This window comes from Trachymyrmex cornetzi, unplaced genomic scaffold (assembly GCF_001594075.2).
Source record: "Trachymyrmex cornetzi isolate Tcor2-1 unplaced genomic scaffold, Tcor1.1 scaffold237, whole genome shotgun sequence".
Classification (NCBI taxonomy): domain Eukaryota; kingdom Metazoa; phylum Arthropoda; class Insecta; order Hymenoptera; family Formicidae; genus Trachymyrmex; species Trachymyrmex cornetzi.
This window is the reverse complement of record NW_017297029.1, coordinates 130,837-155,965: the sequence shown is the minus strand read 5'-3', so window position 1 is coordinate 155,965 and position 25,129 is coordinate 130,837. Positions and strand designations below refer to the sequence as shown.

At 34.7% G+C, this 25,129-nt stretch overlaps 3 protein-coding genes across 6 annotated transcripts in view; 1 reads left to right on the top strand and 2 right to left on the bottom strand.

Moving 5' to 3' along the window:
• Positions 1-1,117: 1,117 nt before the first annotated feature.
• On the top strand, positions 1,118-5,494 carry LOC108761038 (APOBEC1 complementation factor). The gene is made up of 6 exons (XM_018507357.1): positions 1,118-1,213; positions 2,163-2,756; positions 3,726-3,900; positions 4,488-4,798; positions 4,892-5,021; positions 5,305-5,494. Exons 1-6 carry the CDS (start codon positions 1,118-1,120, stop codon positions 5,397-5,399), a joined length of 1,401 nt encoding a protein of 466 aa, XP_018362859.1. The 3' UTR covers positions 5,400-5,494.
• A 1,556-nt stretch (positions 5,495-7,050) lies between these two features.
• Positions 7,051-8,800, bottom strand: LOC108761060 (leucine-rich repeat-containing protein 15). 2 transcript variants are annotated; one of them, XM_018507396.1, is made up of 4 exons: positions 8,542-8,800; positions 7,819-8,175; positions 7,300-7,591; positions 7,051-7,193 (listed from the first exon to the last, which is right to left on the bottom strand). In XM_018507396.1, the coding sequence occupies exons 1-4, from the start codon at positions 8,745-8,747 to the stop codon at positions 7,176-7,178; spliced, it is 873 nt and encodes a 290-aa protein (XP_018362898.1). In that variant the 5' UTR covers positions 8,748-8,800; the 3' UTR covers positions 7,051-7,175. The 2 variants fall into 2 exon arrangements, with proteins under 2 accessions (XP_018362898.1, XP_018362897.1); XM_018507395.1 differs by having other exon boundaries at positions 7,051-7,591.
• Positions 8,801-8,912: 112 nt separating this feature from the next.
• LOC108761059 (lachesin) overlaps positions 8,913-25,129 on the bottom strand; it is a 43,520-nt gene continuing 27,303 nt past the window's right edge. Inside the window, exons 1-8 of one of the 3 annotated variants that reach the window (XM_018507393.1) lie at positions 22,409-22,493; positions 19,138-19,259; positions 14,377-14,562; positions 13,479-13,671; positions 11,621-11,752; positions 11,421-11,540; positions 10,662-10,832; positions 8,913-10,041 (exon numbers count right to left, since the gene is read on the bottom strand). In XM_018507393.1, coding sequence (XP_018362895.1) covers positions 9,674-10,041; positions 10,662-10,832; positions 11,421-11,540; positions 11,621-11,752; positions 13,479-13,671; positions 14,377-14,562; positions 19,138-19,259; positions 22,409-22,493 — 1,377 coding nt within the window. In that variant the 3' untranslated portion in view covers positions 8,913-9,673. Of the gene's footprint in view, positions 10,042-10,661; positions 10,833-11,420; positions 11,541-11,620; positions 11,753-13,478; positions 13,672-14,376; positions 14,563-19,137; positions 19,260-22,408; positions 22,499-25,129 lie in introns of those variants that run through there. The other 2 variants (XM_018507394.1, XM_018507392.1) reach the window with 2 other exon arrangements.

Below are 25,129 nucleotides of genomic sequence, written 5' to 3'. Positions count from 1 at the left end.
TAACTGTAAAATTCGTTACCGTTACCAAAAAAATGTAACTTCGTTACCGTTACAGTTACCAAAGAAAAAAAGTAACGCAGTTACTAGTAAAGTTACCAAAAAAGTAACTTGTAACTGTAACTTCGTTACAAGTAACGAGTTACTTCCATTCCCTGATAAAAGCTAAACGCGCGGTTTAATATTCCAACAATAAAGTAGAGTGTAAACCCGGTATAGTCATTTTTCTTATTTCTCGCCTGGGAACTTTTCTGAGAATCCTCCTTTCTCGCTTTGTTTATACGTGGAACAAGAGAGAACTATAAAATTCTAAGTTAGCCTTCTAATCGCCTTCCACCATCTCGATAGCTTTCTTATCACGCACAAAAATATATATCAATGTTAGCAATATTCCATCTACTCCTTCATAGCTTTATTGTGTGTGATAAACTTATAATCTATCATATATATTCTCTTCATACAGTCTGATCTTGAATATTCAAGTTACATTGTAAACTATGTATTCGAGCGCAAAATAATATCACTGTAAGAATGTAAATTAATTTGACGATTGATTACGAAAATGAAAGATTTAAATAATGCTAATAATATAAAAATATTAAATAATGATTTAACATAATTAACAATCCAGGCTTTTCTTATATAAACGCGCCTCTCGCCGAGTTACAAATAAATGTAAAATGCAAGTGGAGTTTTTTTTTGAAACTTCTTAAAAAAATATTGTATTTTCAAACAGCTTTTCTTAGAAGGACGATATATAGAAGTCTAATGTCCAATCTCTTCACCTCTAGATAACTTTATCCAAGAGATATCTCCCAGAGTACAATGGAGATATCTCCTGGATAAGGTTATTCGCAACTTTTCTGGAAGTGAATAAGAAATTGGGCATAAAAGAAGTTTAAAAAAGAAAATATATAAACCCACTGGGGACTATAAATAAAACGGCGAGTCTCTACTTACCGAGAAAAACATTTGGCGTATTGTGTCGCACTTTTCCTGGAATCGGGCCCTAAGTCCTAAATTCACCTCGCCCCACTTTTTCTACGCGCCTCCAATAAACTCCGATCCTTCTGCAGATCAGTTCGCTACATGCAGCTCGCGTGATTGCACGTCGATGACGATGAGTGACCACGATGATACGAATCTCACCGGTGAGTGCCAACGCACCATGCGACTCCTGGAGATGCAGCGTCGCACGCACTACGACCTCGTACAGGTACAGACATTCACTGGTTACCTCTCCTATTTTTCACTACTGATATAGCAGATAGAAAACTTATAGTTTTTCCATCGGCGTTCGACAAATTTAAATAATGACTCGAGAACATCGGCGGGAGTGATTTATAGCAGTGAATTTTCTTATAATTCATGTTTTGTATTATCTTTTACTATCTTAATATATGTATAAAATTTTAAGGTACACTCGTCAAAAACATATATAGAGAATAATCTTTTTATCGCAAAGAGAAATTGAAATAATAACTTCTCGGCAAACAAGCTGTTACTTTTATATCAAAATTACGTTAGTTTGTTAATTTGCTGGATTGAAAAAATATTTATGAGTGTGATTTATAAAAATTTAACTTATAACTTCTCTTGTCTTAGTTTTCATTTATACCTTCAATGTCATCAGACATAACATTATATTTTCATTGTGAATAGAAGTTGAGAAATATTGAAATAACGATTTGAGAACGTCGGCAAGAACGATTTATATGAAAGTGTAATAAGTAATGTATGAACCTTTCTATAACATTTGTCTTATATCAATCTACTTATAAAATAATGAACTTGGATAGATTACGTCTTTCGTTAATAAAAAGCTAATCAGAGTCGAATTAATGAATGTATTTATTAAAAAATCCGATTCTCTCTCACCCATTTATGTCCACTCATTAGTTAAAACGAAGTTATCGTTATTCCGTTTTAATTATTTCAATTATCTTAATCAAGTTAAATAATTAATATGTTTACGTACATCTAAACCTCCTTTCTCCTACTATTCGTGCGTTTGCAATTCGTGGAGACGCTATATAATTAGCGCTACTTTTGTCATTCTATCTTCGTTGTTGATTAGACGTAAAACAAGCAAGGATAGAATGCGCTAATAACGTCTCCCCGAATGCACCTTATCCCAACTGTGCAAAAAAAGAATTCGCGTACAGGAGAACGGCCAGCGACGGTTGACGGCACCAGAAGTAGCGCGAGGTGAACGGCAACGTGGTAAGGGTGCGGAGGTGTTCCTGGGTCGTTTGCCGCGCGATTGCTACGAGGACGAGCTGATGCCGTTGCTGGAGCAAGTGGGTCGACTTCTGGAGTTGCGATTGATGCTCGATTTTTCCGGGTCAACGCGCGGCTACGCATTTGCGTTGTTCGAGGATTCGCGGGTTGCCCGGATGGCGTGCGAGCGTCTCGACGGCTACGAGATCCGGCGGGGTCATCGCATCGGCGTGGTCAAGTCCATGGACAACTGTCGGCTCTTCTTCGGCGGCGTGCCCAAGACTAAGACCAAGCCTGAATTCATGAAAGAGCTGACCAAGATACTGGACGGCATCATGGACATCTATGTTTACCCGAGTGCCCAAGATCGCAATCTAAATCGTGGTTTTATCTTCGTCGAATTCAAAGATCATCGGGCAGCCGCGATGGCCAGGCGCAAGCTTATACCCGGCAAAGTGATGTTGTGGGACCATGAGATCGCGGTGGATTGGGCGGATCCGGAGCCGGGCGATCCGATCGACGAAGACATCATGGAAACGGTAAACTATCACATTTTATCAAAATCTGCTTTCATATTTATCTGTATTGTCTTTTTTTAATATTAATTTAATATACAAGTTTTTCTTTTATTTCATGACTCGATTAGTATTTTATTAATTTATTGCTAAATTTAATGATACATGCAGCGTAACGTGATATTTAAACAGATAATCGATATAAACAAAAGAAAAATATAAAAATCTATGTTTACGTAAAATAAAATACAACAAAAAATGTACTAGATATGTAACATTATCGAAACGGAGATTAAATAAATTGGAGCATTTGTACAGATTGTGTGTAATATGTACAAATATATTTCGAATTGAGAAAAATTAAAAAATAACTGGCTTTTACACGTTTGATAGTTTATTAATAACTTTATTATCAGACAAAAATTTATTAACAACGCATGACTAATATAGATATTTTTTCAAATATTATAGAATATGAATAGTGATGTTATGTTCACATTATTTACATTTAATTAAAGTCGACGTTGATTGAATCGCAAATTTATAAATAAATATCCGCAAAAAAATATTTTATACATATAAAATTATATATAATTATATATGTATATGTATTATGATAGGAAATATGTTTATATATGGATATATTTCATATATAATTTTATATAATGTTATATAACTATAAAACCTTGTTTTTCCCGGATTCCCTTGCGTAATTATAAAAAAAAATAAATATCTCTCACGTTTAATTTCTAGGGGATTGTATTTGACAAAAAACAGTAATTTCTGAAAAAATTCTGTAAGAAGAACGCGTTGGTATAAAATAAGTCTGCCACAACAAAATTACATCTGAGTGTGTGTGTGTGTGTGTGTGTGTGTGTGTGTGTGTGTGTGTGTGTGTGTGTGTGTGTGTGTGTGTGTGTGTTATATACACAATGACATGAAACAAGATTACATGTAGTGTACTAACTCAATATCATACACGATGACAAATAGGTAACGGCTCTGTTCGTAAGGAACCTCGCCCTTGATATGTCGCAACAGAAGGTAAGAGAGATTCTCTACAGGTACACGGACGTGCCCATATTGAAGCTAAAGAAGATCAATCACTTCGCTTTCGTTCACTATGAGAATCGCGAAGCCGCAAAGACTGTAATGGACATAATGGAAAGTGAGTATATCAGTAGTGTAACTAAAGCCAAATAATGAAAATATAAATGACTTGGAATGCGAAGGAATAAATATAATGATTTCGACAGAATTTACCAAATTTTAAAGGGACAGAATCCGTAGAAAATTGGTTGTCAGTAGATTATTAATTGTAAATATAGCGTTTCGTACTTTTACCACTTATAATAGCTGCGTTCAGCAGATAAAGCAGCTTTGCAACTGTTATAAAATTCTTGAATATGATTGGTTTATACATTTAGATTCAGTGAGAAATTAAGGGCAAGACCAATTATATTAAAGAATTTAACAACAGTTGCAAAGCTGCTATGTATTATTGGCTGCTGAACACAGCCAATAATACATAGATAACGCGTGAAATTAATCTTATTAATAAAATTATTTTCTGATCATATTTGTTTCTAAAATTAATATATACATCGTGTTTAAAAAATTAATGTTACTAATATTTTTTCAGCTAAATACAGATTATACAGAAAGGGTTTTTTGCCCAAAAAATTTTATTTTATTTCAAATTTATGAAAAATAGATTCGCGTTTAGTTGTCTGTATGAATAATTTTACTTTTTAGAACCGGATAGCATCGTTGAAAAGCAGGGTTGGGAAATCCGTTGGGCGAAACCTATTGGAGCGTCCAAGATCCTGGAAAGAGCACGATACATTCGTGAGGCGGTAACCAACTCGAGAGTCCAAAAAACCGAAAAGCCGTGTTCAAAAGAACGAAAGAAGCGCTCCAGCAAAATGCTCACGAAAACACACGAAGATAAGAGCGTATACCTGGCACAGATGAAGACCCTGCAAAGCTTCGTCGAGGAGAGATTCGATGCTACGTGCATTTTTGACTGCATACAAATACTGGATGCATCCGGATATATTGGCAGAGTAAACGTTTTAATAAATTTGCGACTTCTTATCTTTTCTTCATTCATTCATACTTAATGATTTACTGCTTTCTTTTGTGTGACTATGTTTTAGGTAATTGTTCGTAAAGGTGAGTTTATAATGTGCGAATTTCAAGGGGAGCCAGTGGCATCGAAACATAAAGCCATGAGCGAGGCATCTATTAAAGTGTACCAATATTTGACTAGTATGTTCCCGAATAATGGTACGTATAACATTTTGGCTTGTGTTATATTAAAAGCTTTTGATTATTTCATTCTCTATTTGCGCGTGTTGAATCAAAGGCGATTTTGACAAAATGCTCCTACGCGGATTAATTCAACTCCAACAACGAAAAACATGCGTAATATTTACAAAATTTCGATTTTCAATTGTAATCGACAAGTACCGTTTACCGCGAAATCTCGTTCGTGCTTTGTTTGCCTCGAAAAATATTTGCAATACACAATGCGTCGCATTTTAATGATATTTTGCGCGTATTTTTGTAGCGCCGCAGTTATTCGAACAACATTATATTGTATCAGGAATGGACATTAACCCTGTGATTGGTACGCCGATTGTTTGGCATCCAGTTCAAAATTAGATTAGTTACTATTACTTTAACATTTGTTTCCAGTTTTACTTTTTAATTGTTATATACACACGCGAAAGCTACTGACGCATTGCAAAAAAGAGGTCGATAACTCTACTTCATCTCTATATTTTAACTCAAAAAATTTTTTAATGAGTGTCAAATGTTGATAGTAATCAATGAAGAATATTTCAGTTCGACGTTTGATTCTAAGTTACAATTCCAAGACAGTGTATTTTGGAATATCGATGCTCAAGATATATTTAACTTTATTTGAATGTCTAAGATAGTTCTAATTTTAAATTACTAAAATTTGTAACATTACAATGTTGATGAAATTTTAATCTATACAGATATTATCTATGATGTATACAAACGGCCACTTATTTTAATGATAACAATTATCAAAGTTCTTGATTCAAAAATCAATTTTAAATAACAATTCTTACAATTAAACAATGACATTTTCAAAAAGTGTCTAAGATATATTGAAAGAAAAAATGATTAAAGTTTGTGCAAAATTACTATGTATATTTGATGATTTACAATCTACAATGAAAATTTATGAGTATTTACACTGATGGCCATTTAAAAAAAATTATCTTAAAATTTATTATTTTAAAAAGTTTACAATGTAATGAATTTATTTCTAAATATATTTATTCGTTTTTGATTATTCAAAAAGTCTTATACTTGCAAATTTCATACACTGTAAGGGATTCTGTAACTTTTTACTTTATTAAAAATTACTTCATTTTATCTAAATTTAAATTCTTAAATTCTATATGTTTATTACACGTTATTAAAAGATATTTTATTTAAATATCAATGACCAAATACACGAGCACAATACAAGATGTTTTATTAAAATCTTAAAATTAATTTAACATACTATTAATATGAATATAACAAATAGACCTTTCGACTCAGAGTCTTCTTCAATATAATTAAATAAACCTATCTATTTCACTTGACAATATTGTAAATTGAGAAATAATTTTTCCATATCAATTAATGATTATTGACTTGGTTCACCATCGATAATCATCAATTGACATGGACAAATTATTTCTCGATTTACAATATTGTCAAGCGAAATAGATAGGTTTATTTAATTATATTGAAAAAGACTCTGTGAGTCGAAAAGTCTATTTGTTATATTCATATTAATGGTATGTTAAATTAATTTTAAGGTTTTAATAAAAAACATCTTGTATTGCTCGTGTATTTGAATTGTTTTGCTGTGCAAACTTCGAGCGTTATTTACTTTTATTATTTGTATTATATTTTATTTAATACATCTTTATGTATATGTAACAAAAAAATTAATTTCTATGTTTAATTTAAATAAGATATCAGCTTTGTTCAGAATAATTATTTGAATTGAAAGATTTTAATTGAAAGAACGCACAGTGTGTTACATCGAATTTGTGATCACATGTTACGTTTAGTTCATAATATCTTCATAATGCATAATTTATATTGCATAGCGAAAAAATTAATTTAATAAAGTTATTATTTTTGTACGAATTTATAATCTTATTTTTTTTTAATCTTCCTTATTCTATTAATATAGAGAAGAAATACTTGTCATATTTTTTTTAAATACAGATCTTAAATATACATATAAAACGCTATACATTAAAGTATATAGTTACGCGTTTTTCTTTTTATTCATTTATTTTTTAAGGATATATACTAATTACTACTACGTAGCGATTAAGAGTTCTCGCAATTATAGAGTACACAGTTATAAATTTATAGGCAAAAGTGCCTCAAGATTTATCTTTATCCTAAAAGAAATCCCTAAGAAGACGGAGACATAGCTCGTTTATCATTTCAATGAGAAAGGGCTGAGCGCTCTTTGCATTGAGGGCAGAATCGTGGAGTAATCCTCCAGGATCCTTCGTACCGTTTCGTAATCGGTGTTGCCGGTAGCATTGCTCGGTCTCATACAACGTACTAATCGACTGGTTTGATTGCTGCATTCGGCCATACTATTTCTCTCCTGCACGGTAAAGGTCTCGTACGTGAACACGAGCAGCTTCTCCACGACGCAGTCAAGCACCTTGTCACTCGGCAACTCGCCGCGGCCGCTCTCGACGCAATCCTTGATCATGACGTTCATCCAGCTCCAATCCTCCCACATGTCGAGTATTTCAACCTTTTGGTTCTCCAACTGCCACGTCAAACGAGCGCGATACCTGAAAGCGCGTTATACATGTTAGTAAATAAAAAAAAAATTATTTATTTTATCTATAGGGTTTTTTTTTTACTTATATTTAAAAGGATGTTGAGCTTCTTTTATTCAAATAATTAAAGTTTACAGACCAATGAAAAGAAAAATTTCATTAGATTAATCAAAGTTAATAGTGAAATAGCTTAATCAGTCTCTTTGTTAATGTTTTATCGATATTTCGATTTAACTTACGCCCATTTCCACGGATTCTTGCTGAATTTTACTTTCTTCAGATTACCCAGATAAGCGAACATGTTGTAGTCGATAGAGTTAAGTTGGTTATAGTCGAAGTAAAAGTTTTGTAAATTACTGAGCATTTGAAAGATCGTGTAGTCGACCCACTGAATGACGTTGAATGACAAATCCAGAGTCTGCAGGGAGTACATGTTCACGAACCAATCTCCCGGCACGTACGTCAATTTATTGCCCCAAAGCATCAGTTTCTTCAATTTCGTAAGGCCTATGAATGCTTGAGTATCGCACGTTTGTATGCCCGACTCGTGCAGGTCTAAGGTCATGAGAGTCGCTCCGAATCTCGCAAAACTATGTCTTTAGCAGAATGAAGTGAAAAAAATCGCAAATTAAAAATGTCAAAGACACGAGAAATTCACGTCGGCGCAAAAGCGCGTGTAATATATTCGATGAAAAATGAATATTCAAAACAGAATTATTCAAAATAAACACAAATATTCCGAAATATATTTGTATACAAATTTTAAAAGGAAATACTGAATATCCATAAAATAAATGAAAAGAGATAGAGAACAAATTCTCAAAAAATAAATATCGGAGAAAAATATACGAAATACACGATAAAATAAAATTACATCATTCTGTATCACGATAAAAATCGATTATATCATAATTCAATTCAATAAATTTTTTCTTACAATCTTCGAATAATTTTTTTCTTACCCGGGTATGTTAGGAATATTTGAATCAAAAATCGCAATGATCGTCGTGTTGGTCCATGCTTTGTCCAAGTACTGTCGTAGCGTTGTTAATTCATTGCACCGAAAGCCAACATCATTCGTTTGTTTATACGCGATCTTCACACATGGTGACAACAAAGCCGCTTGGAAAAGCATGTAAAGAAGATAAATTATTAACAAAGGCTTCATCGTCGTGAATTCGTTCGCGATGAAGTCATTGAATTAACTAAGTCCTCGAGACAGCGAACGATGGATAAAACATACAATGTGGGCAGCACATCCTCATGACTTCTTCTTCCTGTCGATGATAACGCAAATCAGCATGTATATAATTGAATTGAAATTTCTGCGCGTTTTTATTTTTATCGCCAGAAAAGCATCGGGACATCCTGAAAGAGAAAAGTCGCGCTCGCGGATGATAGTAAAAACAACATTTATTGTCATACATATATACATGTCACAATTCTCGTTAAATACGACCGTTCCTAGAGACGAATAAATTTAATTCAGTCAATTTCGAAAGACCAACGAATTCCGAATTCAGTCGGTTCTTAATATGGACCCCTCATTAATTACTCTGTCGATGTATACGCTTATCTATTAACCGCGCGTAATTACACGAATCAATTGGAACGACTTTTATAAGTCTTATGCTTAATAATGTCTACTATTTGAAAATATGTATAAAATGGTGACCTTTTTTCGAAACAAAAGAATGCTGCACGTCAATTTATCGCCTTATATTCGATAAAAAAATGAATATTAGCAAATACTGTATCATCTAGAATTTTGTATAATGGCAGTTATAAGCGTGCGTTTTTAACAGCGTAATCTGCACCTACTTCTCAGATACCTTTTCGTGATTTCATTTACTTTTTAGACGTAACTACATTTATTGTCATAAAAATGTCTTATTATTTACAGCAAAATATCGATTCTCTCGATATCTCCATCACATTTTTCTAACACCTAAACGAAAACATGGCAAAAAAATTACTTGAATATCAATTACACGTAATTCCACTCTACGTGTCTTTCATCAATCGAAATAACGACAAATAATCCGATTTCGTTGCAAATGAACGATCTCGTTACGAAATGTCTTGCTCTTCGTTTCAATCATGAATTAAAATCATCAGGACGATCACGACGAAACCGACGTAACATAATCGCGAATCACGTAATGATTTAACGCCGTTCTGGCCGTCCAATCGTGTGGGCGCCGAATGCGCTGGAGCTGGTGCTGGCGGCGGAAACGCGGAGATTCTCGACTTGTTCGCGATATTCGGTGATGAGCTAGACAAATTCCGCCTGGACATTGGCGTGGTGTGACCCACATTCTTCAGGGTCAGATCCGACTCCGTTTTGTTAAGCACGTACGAGTATTTCTTTCCCTTCTTCTCCGTTTGCTTCCGCCAGATATGTTTTTCGATAAGCTCGGTATTTCGTGTGGAGGCTGTCGTTGATTTGGATATCTGCAGCTCTGTAAATTCGATTTCAGAGAGTAGAACAAAGGCGATTATCGGTATTGTCTGACAACTAAGAGGCCAGATGACATAAACATTTTAAAGAGTCTAATAGATATAAAACATATATAAATTAATTGTGGGATACAATCCATTTTGTTCTTTACGTGTGTATCATATTTTCATTCTTTAAAAATCATAAGACGACGAAATAGATATAAATACTTTCGACGGAGTTTGATAAGATTATGGATTTATAATATTTAATTTATGAATTTTTTACATTTATACACGGAGAAAATTTTATATTAAGCTTTAATACAATTTTAAATTACACTTTACTATGTCTTGTATTTTCGATGAACTCTCACAACATGATTCCAATTTAACTTTTACTATGGTAATACTAATTTTTATCACATAAATAAAGTAATTATTTTGTTAAGCCATATTCTAACATAAAAACAGTTAATTTTTACTATGAAAAAGTGTAAAAATTACGTCATATATACTATTGTTTTTAAAAAAATAACTATAGCATTTAAACTTATAATTTACATGAAGACGGTAGCTACTACCACATTATAGTAATTTTAAATATAAAATCTTCTCCGTGTATTAATAGTTGTTACTGTACCTTGTAGTCTTATGGATCCTTCCGCTTTTCCAAAAGCGTTTTCAGCGGAGCACGTGTAAGTACCGAAATCAGATTTGTCAAGGCGTTTGACAGTGAGATTTAGCTGATATGCATAGTCGTTGATGATTATTTCTGATATATCGTGTTTCTCGCTCTCAAGTAGTTTGACTCCTAAAGTAAATATCTTCTCTTCAGAGATAATTCTTCTATCGAGAATATATAGATTTATAATTTATATTCGAAAACAAAATTCTTTTTCATTTTAAGCTTTTCCGAGGAGCGGGGAAAAAAGACAATAGAGTCATTTTTTATTAATATAAAAGAAATGCATATTTTTATATTTTCAATAAAATTAATAATTCAATGGAATGAATAATAAAATTGATATGGCTATTGTTGCAGGGAGAATTGCTGAACTATCTAACTTTTTATCGAATTTTTATCAAATAGCTATCTAAAAATTTTTATAGTTTTTAATCTCGGTGCATGTATAATAAAGTTAACGTAGATATAATATTCTCAGTTAAAATGAAATGCTTTATATATACCTTTATTGAGTTTTTTTTGCGAATCCTAGGATGAAGAGTGCCAACGAATACAATATACATACAAGTCGATGAAATAGATAAAGAAAAGATTTATCTTAAATAATGACTGGAATAAAAGAAAGAGGCAATTACGAAGCAACTAAGCTGTGCTCGAAAGGAATAAACAAGTATTTGGTACACGTGGAATGAAAGTCGGTGTGAAATCTCTCACCATTATTTCTGTACCATGTGTTTAGAGCCTTCGGCGAAGACTCCACGTAGCACTGAAGAAGGACGTCGCTGTCGACGGGTGCCGCTACTAACTGGTTTGAGACTTTAATCAGCGGTTTGACTTTAACGAGAAAGATGCAATTAGTCGTGTAACTTGGTCGAACGGAAGTTGCTACCTAGGAGCAACACGCGTACACTTACAACGGACGTTGACGTAATATCTCTTGCTGACCGACGGCGGCACTCCGTTCGACGCGATACAGAGATAAGATCCCATCTCCTGTCGTTGAATACCGCGCAGATGAAGTTGCTCGCCCTCAAATGTACGTGCTGCTTTAACATTTCCGACGTGATAAAGGATGAAAGATTCGAAAATACAGATGTCTTTCAGACGCTCTCAATTTTCGACGCATTAAGCTTAAACCGATATCATTTCTCAAATATCATCTCTTTTGTGCAAAAGATGCACTACATATTATCCGTGTCATCACGGTTTCTTTTTCGCAAAATAAAAAAATTGTAATAGATAATTAATCAATAACTATATCAATATTCCAATAACAATTTTTGTCTCGGTTTTCAGTAAGAAATCTGTGTTTATAAAAATTCTTCTAGCTAGGTATGAAATATTTTTTATTATTGTAGATTACTCCTTGTCTTCAATCATGAGAAAAGAAATGTCCACTCTTTTCGAAAATTTATATATAATAATTTGCGGAATGTGTGAGTTCGTGAAATCGTCTTGTCGCATAAAAACATGGTAATTAGAAGCTTCCGAAACAATATAAAACCAGGCGTTGTAATGTGTGATTCTACGGCAGAGAGGAGACGGTGGAGTCACTTTGGCGGGGTGGAGATATCGCGACGGCATAACGTTTTCGCGACGCAGTGTACACACTGGATATTGCAATCGGGTTCGCGAGTCGATAGAAGGGGGGGCCACGGCGAAAAGGAAATATATGTAAAGTCAACATCCATCACTCACAGTCAGGAAGGCTAATCGGATGGCTGCTTTTCCGCGGGACACCGTCGTCGTGCACCGTCGCTCTTTTAAAAGTGATCCGCTTGTAGGGGAATATTTCATCTCGAAAATCACATCCACACCGTATGGATCAATTAAAGATAAATCGCTGGACATACGGTTTCGTTTAGCCACGACCAATCGCGTTCTTTTAGACCCGGCATCATAATCATTAGTCATATCCCGACGGTGGGAATTTTCATCTATCTTCGGTGATGACGTATTTCGCGTTTAATAGCATCCTTTGGTAAGGTGTGATGGAATTTTATTTCAACTTTTAAGACCGCAACTGGCCATCATCTTACTTTCACACGATAATTTAAGCATTATTGTCTAATTAACAATTAATCAAATCGGAATATGAGTTATTCTATTGTTATCCATGTATTGTACCTTTGAGTGTACTGTACCCTGAGAATTACGTAATAAGCGTGTTTCTGTCAACATTAATTATCTTTTCTATACAAATGGAAGAATCGATTTTGCAGAAATATCTAAACATTTATAGCTAAATATAATTCTGAAAATAATTTTATTGGACTATAATTCAATAATAAAAGACACATGTTATAATCAGCTACTTTGGAATATTCAAAAAGTATTTTTTCAGCGTCAATTTACATACTGAAAAAAATCTAGACATTTGATGTGCGTTATGTACTTTAATTAGAGACATTTGCATTTGTTTAACATTATTAGAAATTGTTTAGCAATTTTGTTTAACATTTTACATCTTACTGATTGATACATTGTTATTTTCTGTAAGGCGTGTGGTTTACAAAACGCATTTTGAAAGTTATTTTCTGTGTCTATAACTAAATTTTTAAATATTTCAGCAAATCCGTTCTTTTGAATACTGCAAAACGTATTATTGTCTCTTTGAATTTTTATGCAAATCGGGAGAAAAATATTTTCATCTCATATTTTATATAATTTTCTCTTTTCTAACGTAATTTTTATGTCTTTTTAAAAATGTAAAATTTTTTTACTCCCTTGTATGCATTCGTTCGAATGTCTAAAAACTACATAGCATCATACTTCGCTTAACGCTGTTCTCGTTCCTCAGCGTGATGTTACGGCCATCTTCCCGTCGCCAAATCACCACCGGTTCCGGGTTGCCAGTAGCTCGACATCGCAACATCAGATCGCCGTTTTCCTTCGCGGTCAGCATATCCGCGGTGTTATCCAAGTCCATGATATCGGGTGGTATCACGACCTTCATGTGGCCGGTCTACGCGTAAGATTCGTTACTACTCGAAAAAGTATCGATCTCGTCGACAATTTAATCACTGTACTTGACAGAGTTCAATTCAATTCAAAATCAATAAGAAAAAGTCTTGAAATATCTAATGTCTATTTCTACCAATGTAGATTAACTTTAATCTCCGTTCAATTTGCTCTTCATCTTTTTCTAATTCTTAGAATTTAAGGAATGAGTATAATATCAAATTTAAATTTTTAGACATCAATTAATATTGTCAGTGTTTAGTTTTTCTTTTCGATATGTTTTTAATTATTTTCAAAACGGGTGAAAGAAAATTAAAATACGAATCGATATCCTTTGTGTACGATAATTAATCTTATACAAAAAAAAAGATCCTAATAAAGAATAAAAGCATCTCCGTAGTCTGAGCTGACTTTTCTCTTTCATTCGCGAGCTCGAGCGAGAGAAACAAAAAAAAATTCGTTCTAGCTGAATTCGAAAAAAGTAACTATCAGAAAAGAACTTTACGTCGCGCGACACGAGCGTTTCCTAGTTCCGCGCTGAATATTCTTCGTTTTATACGGACGTACGCAGCGTGTATACGTTGCATTCACGCGGCATTTGCGTTATACAGAGGGTCGGAGCGACATATCATCCCCTATTCGGCGGCAGTGTAGAACGTGATAGAGAACGGCGATGACTGTCGTGCTAATGTTCAACGGCTCTACTGACCTGGCTCCTCATGGGATCCGTATTAACTTGACACATGTACGTGCCGGAGTCGTTCGGCTGAACGTTAGTCACGTGCAGCTTCCATGTGTTATGGCCGTTGTGAGTGACAGACAAGCGTGGGTTGTGCGCCACCATGTGCGTGTGAATGGCCAAAATCGCACGCGAATCCGACTTTATCCAGGCGACCTGCGCGTGACGTGACAAAGATGTTCATTTCGCCCATACAGTGACAAAGACGATGTATCTAGATACAGAATGCTTGGAATAATAATTATAAAGCACAGCCGACATTAAATATTATTAATATCTATATATCTATTAATTATATGTTTCACGTGATACAAATTCACCGAATTTATAATATGTATGAATTTATTAGAACTTCGCAAATGGTAAAGTTTTCTCGCATGACGAATATATTTCGCAAATATCTTTCGGTAATATAAATGTCTTTATAAACGTCAATATGTATTTCTTTATGACTAGTAATCGTAAATATTGAAATGTTTTCAATGTATTGCCAGCGCGCGCGCACACACAATTGCGATTTAAAAAATATACATTTAATTTAACTTGCAGTTGTTCAATACTATTTGCGTCAACATTTATGTAGCAAATCGTAAATATCAATGTGAGTGGTTGATAAATAAAAAGATTGATAAAGATATTTTTCTCGAAAGTCGAAAGTTTTCGATGATAAACACGATAGATATTTCGAATATAAATAATTGCTGTATAGGTTGCGTTCCATTTAACGCTGACAACGCTCGTGGAATCATTTTACCCTTGTTGTTTATCAAATATTAAACAAGGACAAACGATGCTCGCGAGAGTTGCGATTAAATGGAACGCAGCCATAATTACAGAAATGGATAACTGATTAGAAATAGCAATAAAAATTGTAAGACACGATGCGCTATTATTTTATTTAGCTTTACATGACACGGTGCTCGGAAATAGATAATACGCACTTTTCAATTTATTGAGCAAACTATTAAGAAACCACGATAACAATTATAACGATTGCACTTTACAGTTGATCTAGGAATTAATATAAATAAACTAATAAATTAAGTAATTAAGAAATGTGTATATTAAACAGATGATATGTATATAACTTTCAAGACTTTCATTAGATCTTCTTAAAAAAACAGCGACAAAAGAATGCTATAAAGATAAATAACGTGCAGGATGTATACGTATACATGTATGCGGAAGGAGAGGTTTTTGCTCTTTCTCACATGGGAAAAGAGGTGGTTGCATTTTGCAAAAGGAGAAAAGTAGGAGATTGGGTCTCTAAAGGCGCGAACTCTTCATTAGCACTGTGTCGAGCTGGTGCTTAAAAAGCGTCGCGGTGCTTGCGAAAGGCGCTTATCGGTATTCATACTGAGACGCTGGCGCGACGTTGGAGCTGCACTCTCAAATTCCGCTCAGGTTTACGTTGCTACAACCCCTATTTCGAGCTTGCCAATCCCCTTCTCTTTCGCGCTGGCACGGATCGGTAGCTCGATCTGTCATATTTCAGATGGCGGTGAAGTCAATGAGAGCAAGATAAAAGGGCTTTTAAATTGCGAACAAAAGCTCGTGTCGCTGCGTTTCGATCAACAATGGGATTTAAGGTGTATGCACGCGGATACGTAAGAGAGAGAGAGCAGGGTATTTACCTGTTGGGAACAAAGCTTTTGTAGCGACGACTCACTCGCCAGAATCTATACATATATCTCCGTGTGATCCATCGCGGATCAGGAGCAATTGGCCAGGTGTCCTCATAGACATCTGATATGTCTGACGCACGCGACATGATCTACACGACATTACATCTCAGGGTATTGCATTTACGGTGGTATTACGTGGTATTCAGTTACTAAGTTTAGTATTCAGATATCCATACGTATAGTACATAAAAATTTCACGTTTTTAAATTTACTCGTACTTACAACTCGTATTGGCATACACGTATTTGCAGCGAAAGAATTTTATTTCCGAAATAAGATATTTAATATTTTTCTATACTCTCTATAAGAGCTTTATCTCTCTCAATCAATTTGAAATACATCACCGACGTAACACTATGCGAGTCTAATTACAAGGCTTGAATTTCCTGCGGAGAGATATAGCATCGGAGGCTTCAGATACGGCTGCACCGATCATTACACGGGACTGCGGTAAAGGGTTAAATTTCTGAGATTAGATGTTACCGGATGCACGAGACGCGGTTACGTGTAACGCAACGACGAGTTCGAGCCAGCTGCCAATTAAACAGCTTTCAATGCAGATATTTTGATGCGGGAACAAGCACGTTTTTGTAACGCGAATTTCGTTTCCTACTATCGCAAAACATAAATATACCTCTCTCTCTTTTCTCCATTTAGAAAAGTATAATGTGCACATTGCAGAAAGAAGTAAAAAATAAAGTCACGTAAAAAATGTATATTGTACGTGATTAAACAGAAGGAAGAAAGACAAAGAAAAAGGAAGCAAAAAGATAATATTTTGCATGCGCGCACGCGAGGTTTCTCTCTATGCCAACAATACATCTAAACGAGATAGGAAGGGAAACAAAAAGGTAAATGTTATTACAGTAACTGATCGGAAATTGAACGAAGTTGAGATTGAAGCTTCTCTGACTTTGCACGAAGATACAAGTATCATGATTACATATGTATAAAAAATGCGTATAGGAAGATGTATGGAGAGTCATTAAAGATTTTTTTTTCTTTCACGTAATTTTCTTCTAAATGGACATCTTAAATGTTTCTATCATTATTTATTACAGCTAGAACTTTATTCGTGTAATAAAATTTTGAGTTACATAAATTTAAATTCAACGCTATTAGTTGCAAAATTACGCCTATTCTTTGTACAGTTTCCCATCTAATCGCCGTCTGGTTGAAGTACATGAGGTGCGTATAAACGGTGTAGCAAAGTCAGCGCGAATTGCATGGGAAAAAGGAGAACGGCGGGAAAAATCAGGGCTATTCAGCATCGCTATATTAGCAGATCTGATTTATGTCCTTTCTTCCGTCGGTTCCTTTCTCTTTCCGGTGGGAGGGAGGGAGGGAGAGAAGAGTCCTTCGGCACAGCCGCGAGCGACGAGATCAGACAAGAAGACGACGGCGAGCATCTCCACGAACACCCTCCAACAGCGTTAGAAACGCGATAGAAACGATTGTCGCGATCTGAGCACGCAATCAAAACTTGGACTTCTTCTTGAAAGTGAATTACTCGTGACCAGGGTCCGTCCCAGAAGAGATTTCCTGGATTCTAGCGCGTACACACAACCGAACGCTTCCTTCGCAAACTCCTGTATACAAGTCAGTGATTGTAAATACACGAAGAGCGAATGTTTCTGCGCGTTAAATCGTTGCAATGTTGACATGGGGCAACAATTGGGAAAAACAAGCGACCTGTCGATACAGCGGCTAAATTGCTAACAATAATTGATAACGTTCAGTAAAATAAACGTACAAATATATTCTCGCTTCAGAACAAACGTGACAAATGGAATCAACCTATTTGGAGGTGAAGTTCCCTGCAATAAAAATTTCGAGGTGGTTTTCAAGTAATCAGCGATTGAAAATATGTTGAAAGGGCTTTTTTGCGAGTAATCAAAGCTTGGAAGAGTAAATAGATAAGAAATTTGAATTGTTTAGCTAATATATATATATATATATGGTAAGTGTGCTTTAACAGAATCTTAATTTAAGATTTTATTGCGAAAATATTTAAAGATGAAAGTTAAGACGACAATAATAAATAATATTAAGAAAAAATCAATCCTAAACTTGTCATTGAATATTTGTCATTAACGTTTAATTTATTCCCGTTTATTCAATTTATTTTATTTCGATCGTATTTACATATTTGCAAAATTGAATTTGAGAAGACACGCGAGTTTTGATGAGATTTTCATTTCGAACAATCTTTTAACGTCCGGTCTTCACGTATCTGTAATCGTTGTAAAAATATTACGAATAGAGAAAACCGCATATAGTAAGATCGATCGAAATAGATAGTTTTACTGATACGAAAATAGTGTTCTTTGTTGCCTCGATACGTTCTTCCGGTTTTGTCTTTTTGTCATTGGAAGATGCTGCGAATACTCGACGGTTTCGTCTGATTTACATTGTTTCGCTATGCAGATCCAAGGCAAACATCTTGACATTTGTAGCGTCGCTCGCGGCTTCTCCCTTAGGAGTTCAAGAAACGACAATCGAAAAAGTCGATGGATCGTACATATCTGACATTTTTACGAGAGTTAAGTTATATCTCGTGTATTTCAAAACAGCATGGGATACATAATTTTTATAGTGTAGTCTTACAGAATAGGTATTAAATAATTGAATATTGATTCGATTTGATTGATATTACTTATTTTATTCTACTGGCTTATTAGAGAATATTATTAATATTACTGCTCATTATTTTCCTCTACTCTTTTTTTGTGTTGCAGGGTTAGCGTCTATTTATAGTATTTATATGGCATTGGTAGCGCATTATGCTTCATAATTCAGTTTCATTCTTGAATGACCATTGCTCGAAATAACATGTTCTAATAATATTCGCTTAATAATCGAGCGGTGGAATAATATAGTTCCAGATGGTTACATCGCAATTACTCGACAATACAATCTGTCTGAGCTACATCCGATATATTAAGCGAAAATACGATCTAGGCCACGCTACTTACTATTTCGAGCGGTGGCCCTAATCGACTAGCTAATTACAACATGCGCACGAGAGCAACGCGAGTACATTTACCTTGTAAGACTGGAGATGATTAACGACGCAGGTGAAGGAGACGTCGCGACCTTGAGTGACCGTGTGATTTTCTAAGAGCGCCAGAAATTCGGGCAGGACCTCGGACTTGGGCGGCGTTTGTCCTGAATTGTGCAATTAGCGATTATGCGCCAGCGATTACGGCTAAAACGATCAGCAAAGTTAATCCCTAATTAGCCTACCACGCGGCCAACTTGCCGTCGATACGAATATGATGTATGGACGGCGTATTAGAGAAATTTCGGATCCTCCAATACAAGAATGCCCATCATCTTTTTGCGTCGCACGAACAAAAAATTAATTTAGATCGCTGCATGCTATTTATACATGTAACGAGAGGTCGGTCAACCGTATCATCGTGCGATATTCATCATTCTTTCTATGGATAGCATATTGTAGAATTATATTACTATAAGTGTCCTGTATGATGCGTAACTTTGAATACGTCAACTTTTAATGAAAATTAATTTTTAAAGAGATTGTAGATATTTTCTTAATATAGATATAGATAAAAATTAGCTTGTATATTTTTTGATTTATTGCGAACGAATAATATATATTTGACTGTAACGTTTCATAAGTCTTCACTGCGAGAAAAGTTTTTGTGACTATAATTATGATAATTATATATTATCATAATTACAGTTATTATTGCTATAATGTTAGTAATAATAAATATATGTAAGTTTTATCAATAAATATATCTAGTTAGAACCAAAAATGATTATAAAATATAATTATTATTGCCACAAAAACGATGCAATTACTAATAATTCAATTATAATTTATATCTATTTTTTGGATCGGTAATATTTTATATATAAATTATTACAGCAATAATAAACATAATTAAGATAATATGTACACTATCGGAAAAAAATATGTCGAATTTAACACATACCGCATGTCGCAAACGATCCACTCAAATTTTCGGGTTAATTAAACAACACAAGATGAATATGTTAGAAGTCACATAAATATTATGTAAAATAATAAATACAAAAAAGATAATATCGACATAGTTTGTAAGAAACCGTAGAAGCATTTTTTTTCAGAAAATTAATATTTATGATATGTTAAATTAACACGTATTTCATTCATTTTTTTATCTTAGAATTTACGTTTTAAAACACATTATTTTTACTTGTTTACTTACTCATAAATTGTGTCACTTTGACATTAAGAAGCATTGAATATCAATTTTACACAAAATATTTAAGTAACATAATTACATTATGTTAAATTAACACTCCAATGTTAAAAAATTCAACACAAATTGTTAACACGGAATGTGAATGGACCGTTTCCGACACAAATATACAATTTTTTTTACTGTGAGTTATAGTCACAAACACCAAAACTTTTCTCTCAGTACTTAATATACATTCTATTTTATTATCATATAAATCTTCTGGAACCGCGATTTTTGTTCGTATTTTACTATGCAACATCCAGGGACAGTCAGTGCGCCGTATAATGGGGTGTTGATTAATCACGTCGAACCGTTATATGGACCCCATATAACCTCACATCACGATTGTCACCCTTCGCGTTTTCGCGTGGCGGATGCCAATTCGATATGACGTTACACAGGGAGATTGTGCATTGATTATCCCCGCAATAATGGAATAGAATCTAATAGGTGAAATAAAAAAAAGATATATATTCTTCCTGTATCCCTTTTGATTAGCTCGAGGCGAACACGCGAGCACGAAGAAAAGAGAGAAAGTTTCGCGAGAAACGGAGTGTTTATTAATCACGTGGAACACGGCCGAGCGAAAGTTCGCTGACTTGTGGAGTAATCATCATCTATCATGATCTATCGCGTGGAAAGGCTATCCCCCGAAGAGCAGGTAATACAATATTTTCGTTGGTCCGCACATGCGAGTCGAGTACTCGACGACCTATGCACTGTGATTTGTATGTACAGTGTAATGTCGAGAAATCAACTCCCACATTGCCGTACCCTACCATCGTGGGTCACTAGTGACCGAGCGATTCCTTACTTTTTCCTAACTTTTTCCCTGCTTCTTTCGGTAATGATAATTTAAATTATACTACATTTTGTTATTTTTCAAAATGAAGTTTAAACATTTGTTCTAGAAAGTCGAATGTACGTTTGCGAATTTTTAGAGATTTTTTGAACCATTTTAAATAGGCGAAAACATGACCGGGTTCAACCGGGTGAACCACGATGGTAGGAATTGAGCATGGTATTGTAAGAGTTAAAGAGGAATCTCTATAAATATTGAATTATAAGAAGATAAATGTTTCAGGTATATGTGAATTATTACAAATACGTTTCTCATATTTTATTATTTTTTATATTTACAAAAATCTACTGTTTTACATATTAATTTAATAAAGTACGATGGGTTTAATTGCATTCATACACTGAAATGTCATAGTAAAATACGAACAAAAACTGTACGTAAATACAATAAAATATTCACTGAATTATGAAAAAATTATGAAAATTGGTCCAATAAATTCTCATAATGATTTAGGTTATAAAACTGTTACTAGAATTCATTGCAAGAATGAATATATAATTATATAAATGAATCCAGTTATTGTATCAATGAATTAACTACATTAAGTCGGACATTGTTTAACAATCATTCATTAGACCAAAAGTAACCAAAATTTTTTTCAGTGTAAACTCTCTATCAAATTTCCTTCATGTTTTAATTCTAATGTAATAAATATACGTAGATTTCTGTAAGTTTAAGATTAAATATCATTAAAAAAAAAAGAAGTTAATTTACGGTCATGCAAACGAATAGAGATAATAAATAAATAAGCGTAACGATAGAGAATGCGAGCGCGTTTCGTTTTCCGAGAGAAAAAGGGGGAGAGAGGAGTTGGCGGCCTGTGCTACTTTGCAATTCCTGCTTCTTTTTAAGCGGAGATTCTTTTTAAGCTCTCGCGAAAACGCGAAAGGCTACCGATAGCAACGTCTTTGGAGAAGGATTCCATTTGATTCTTACCGTAACTGGAGCAAAGAAAGGCGGCGTAAAAGTAACGGGCACGATACCAATCGCGGCGCGGCGCGGCGCGGCAGTCCTTGGGTAGAAGGGAAGGAGGGAATTCTGTCATTTCGTGCGGATTAAAAACTTGTAACTTTTGCTTCTCTCTCCTCGCAACTCCCCCGGACGATTTCCTCTTTTTTACCTGTCTCTCGTAAAGATCTACGCGTCACGGAAATATTATACTTACCTTATATCGAAGTGGTATATTCGAGACTTCTTACCGAGACTGACGTGGCAGAAGGTGACAATAAGGGCGCACAGTGCGAAGTTCCGTGATGCCATGCCATAGGGTAAGCCATACGCCATACGTACTGCAACAAAAAGCGTGAGATTGAAGCAAGCACTTTGTCAAACATATTGAATGAACCAAGTAACGGTGTCACATTTAGATTGGAAATTGTTTAATGACTTTTTTAATTTTTTATTTATTACTGTTATTTATTATTAATTGATTGCTAATTTTTATAGTAAAACGTCATTTACAACTCGTCGATTTAAAATTAATATAAACATAGGCAAGTCGAGATGCACGGAAAATCCTTTTACTCTCAAATAATTAACTTTGGATCGGGATGTTTGAATATCGATTGTAGTGATTTTCAGCGGTACGATTTCTCTTCCACATCTACATCAGGTAATAATTTATACATACGAAAATAAGTAATACGAGTAATTAAAAAATACCGCAAAAAAATATGGTAATACAGAAATTTCGAACAGAAAGGATTAATTTTTTAATCATATTTTATCAAAATTTACAAATATATTAATTTATAATTAAGAACAAGCTACGAGATTAAAAGTAAAAGATTTTTGAGCATGACATGTGACTACTAAAAATCAAAGTAGTGCAAACAAACTAGCTAGAAAATGTGACGATATTAAAACTTAAAAAACCTGCAAAAATTACTGCAAAAGAAATATTTAAAGGCAAAAAATTTTATCGAATAAGAAATAGCAGATACGATACATACGAGTATACTAATTCAGTCATCTTGTTTGTTATTTTGTAAATAAGGTTTATGTGAAAGTAAGATCGGTAATTAGAATTTTCATCAACATAACATACATAAATTTCGCGTAAAAGGATATGCGCAAAGTAGTTGTTATGGCGAGGCAACGGCAACCGATATCAGGGGCGAGAGAGAAGAGAATTTTGCGACGTCGTCGGTCGTTCGAACGCATGTTCGGAACGAGGATGTGGAACGGAGAAGGAGGTCGAAGGGAGGAGAAGGTCGGAATCGCGTGAATATTAACTCGACAGTTGGTCGCCACATAAACGCCAACCCGCTGATATATCTGCCGTTCGCCCATCGTCGACCGACCAGCACCGCAATAATACTCTCGAATGGCGGTGGAGGTACACCCTCTTCTCCGCACCCTCTCACGATATACCTACGCACACTCTGATCTGCGTCTCGGGAGCACACGTGCGCGTGGATGCGTATACATATATGTATGTAACGACCACAGTCCGATGGTCGAATGAAAATTTCACTCACGCTAAATAAAGCTCGTCCTTTATAACTTCGGCCAGTCTTGCTCTCGTGTTCGCCAAAAATACAGTCTCGTTTAAGTATAAGTTACTCACTCTGTAGTTGCTCCACTGTCGTTTAACACTTTTCCAGGTTTCCTCATCCTTTCCTGTTTCTTTATTTCTCCTTGTCCCTTGTGGCACTCGCACGACACTCGAAATCATAATTCATCACAATCGCACTATATATTTGATACGATACTCCCAAGTTAAATGAACGACGCGTATTTTATTATTGTATTATATATTGAAACACGAAGCGGTTTTGATGCGCATACATTGGCGCGAGACACTATTGTATATCTCTAGATGATAAAGAATTACGAATAGGATGAAGAAAACTACAATTGATATTTCACAAATTAATACAACGAACAAATCTCAAACGGTACAAGTTTCTGACAGATCACCGATACAGAAATCCCGAATTTATGTTATACGCGGTTAATAAATAATGAAATATGAAATTAATTACGATCATATATTGACGATTAATTTGAATTGTAGTCATTAGTCGTTGCAGTCAATTGTGATTGATTGTAGTCATTAATTATCAATCCGTACCATTTCGTACAAGCAATGTTTCGTTAATGACCAAAAAATTCAAAAATAATATCAACAATCCTAATATCATACAATATTCAGATAACAAAGTTTTGACTAATTAAGGCGCGATAGATGGTTTGAAAATATACAATTGAAATTTAGTATTGTACACTTCAACACAAACATATAAATTCAACGAGAGACATCGAGATAAATATTATAGGTTTTCATTATTCAAAATTACTCGATTTGATTATTATTTCGCACTTTCAATATAAAGACAAGATAGACTAAACAAATTATTTTTAGACGAATTATTTCAAAGCGCGACTCTTGAATGGTATAGGTATTCAAATTTAAGAAGCTTTAAAATAAAAGCTATAGCCTGTAAAAATATTATAAAACAATAAGTTAACTCTCTATCCGAATCGTTTGAATGCCAAACGTGAGAATAAATTACGCGAAATATTTCTTCGATAAATAACCGTTGTCGCCACAGATCGTTAATCGTAGGAATTCATTAATTGCACTGACCAATAGTTATGTTCGTCCGGTGATTTGTGATACTTGGCGCGATTGCATTTTGATAATGCGCGATAGCATGTGGAACGTTTTACCGACTCCAGTTTCGTTACGCGAATGCCTAACGTTCCGCGACGCCGGCGTCGGCGGCCTCGTGAATCTCGTGATCGCGCTGTAAGTAGTGCAACAAAACAAAACAAAACAAACAAAACGTGACGCGGCGCGCGACCCCTATCTCTTACCGGTGACCGGTCACGCCGAGACGCAGCGTTGGACGATTTATAAGCTCGATCTACCTATAAGCCTAAAGCCGTAATCACACTAGCGATTGGCGATTGTG

Coding starts and splice junctions, on each gene's coding strand:
- LOC108761038 (XM_018507357.1), top strand. CDS start 1,118: ATGAGTGACCACGATGATACGAATCTCACCGGTGAGTGCCAACGCACC. Junction 4,799..4,891: donor CATCCGGATATATTGGCAGA/GTAAACGTTTTA, acceptor ACTATGTTTTAG/GTAATTGTTCGTAAAGGTGA. Junction 5,022..5,304: donor TAGTATGTTCCCGAATAATG/GTACGTATAACA, acceptor GTATTTTTGTAG/CGCCGCAGTTATTCGAACAA.
- LOC108761060 (XM_018507395.1), bottom strand. CDS start 8,747: ATGAAGCCTTTGTTAATAATTTATCTTCTTTACATGCTTTTCCAAGCG. Junction 8,176..8,541: donor AATATTCCTAACATACCCGG/GTAAGAAAAAAA, acceptor ATTCTGCTAAAG/ACATAGTTTTGCGAGATTCG. Junction 7,592..7,818: donor AAGAATCCGTGGAAATGGGC/GTAAGTTAAATC, acceptor ACGCGCTTTCAG/GTATCGCGCTCGTTTGACGT.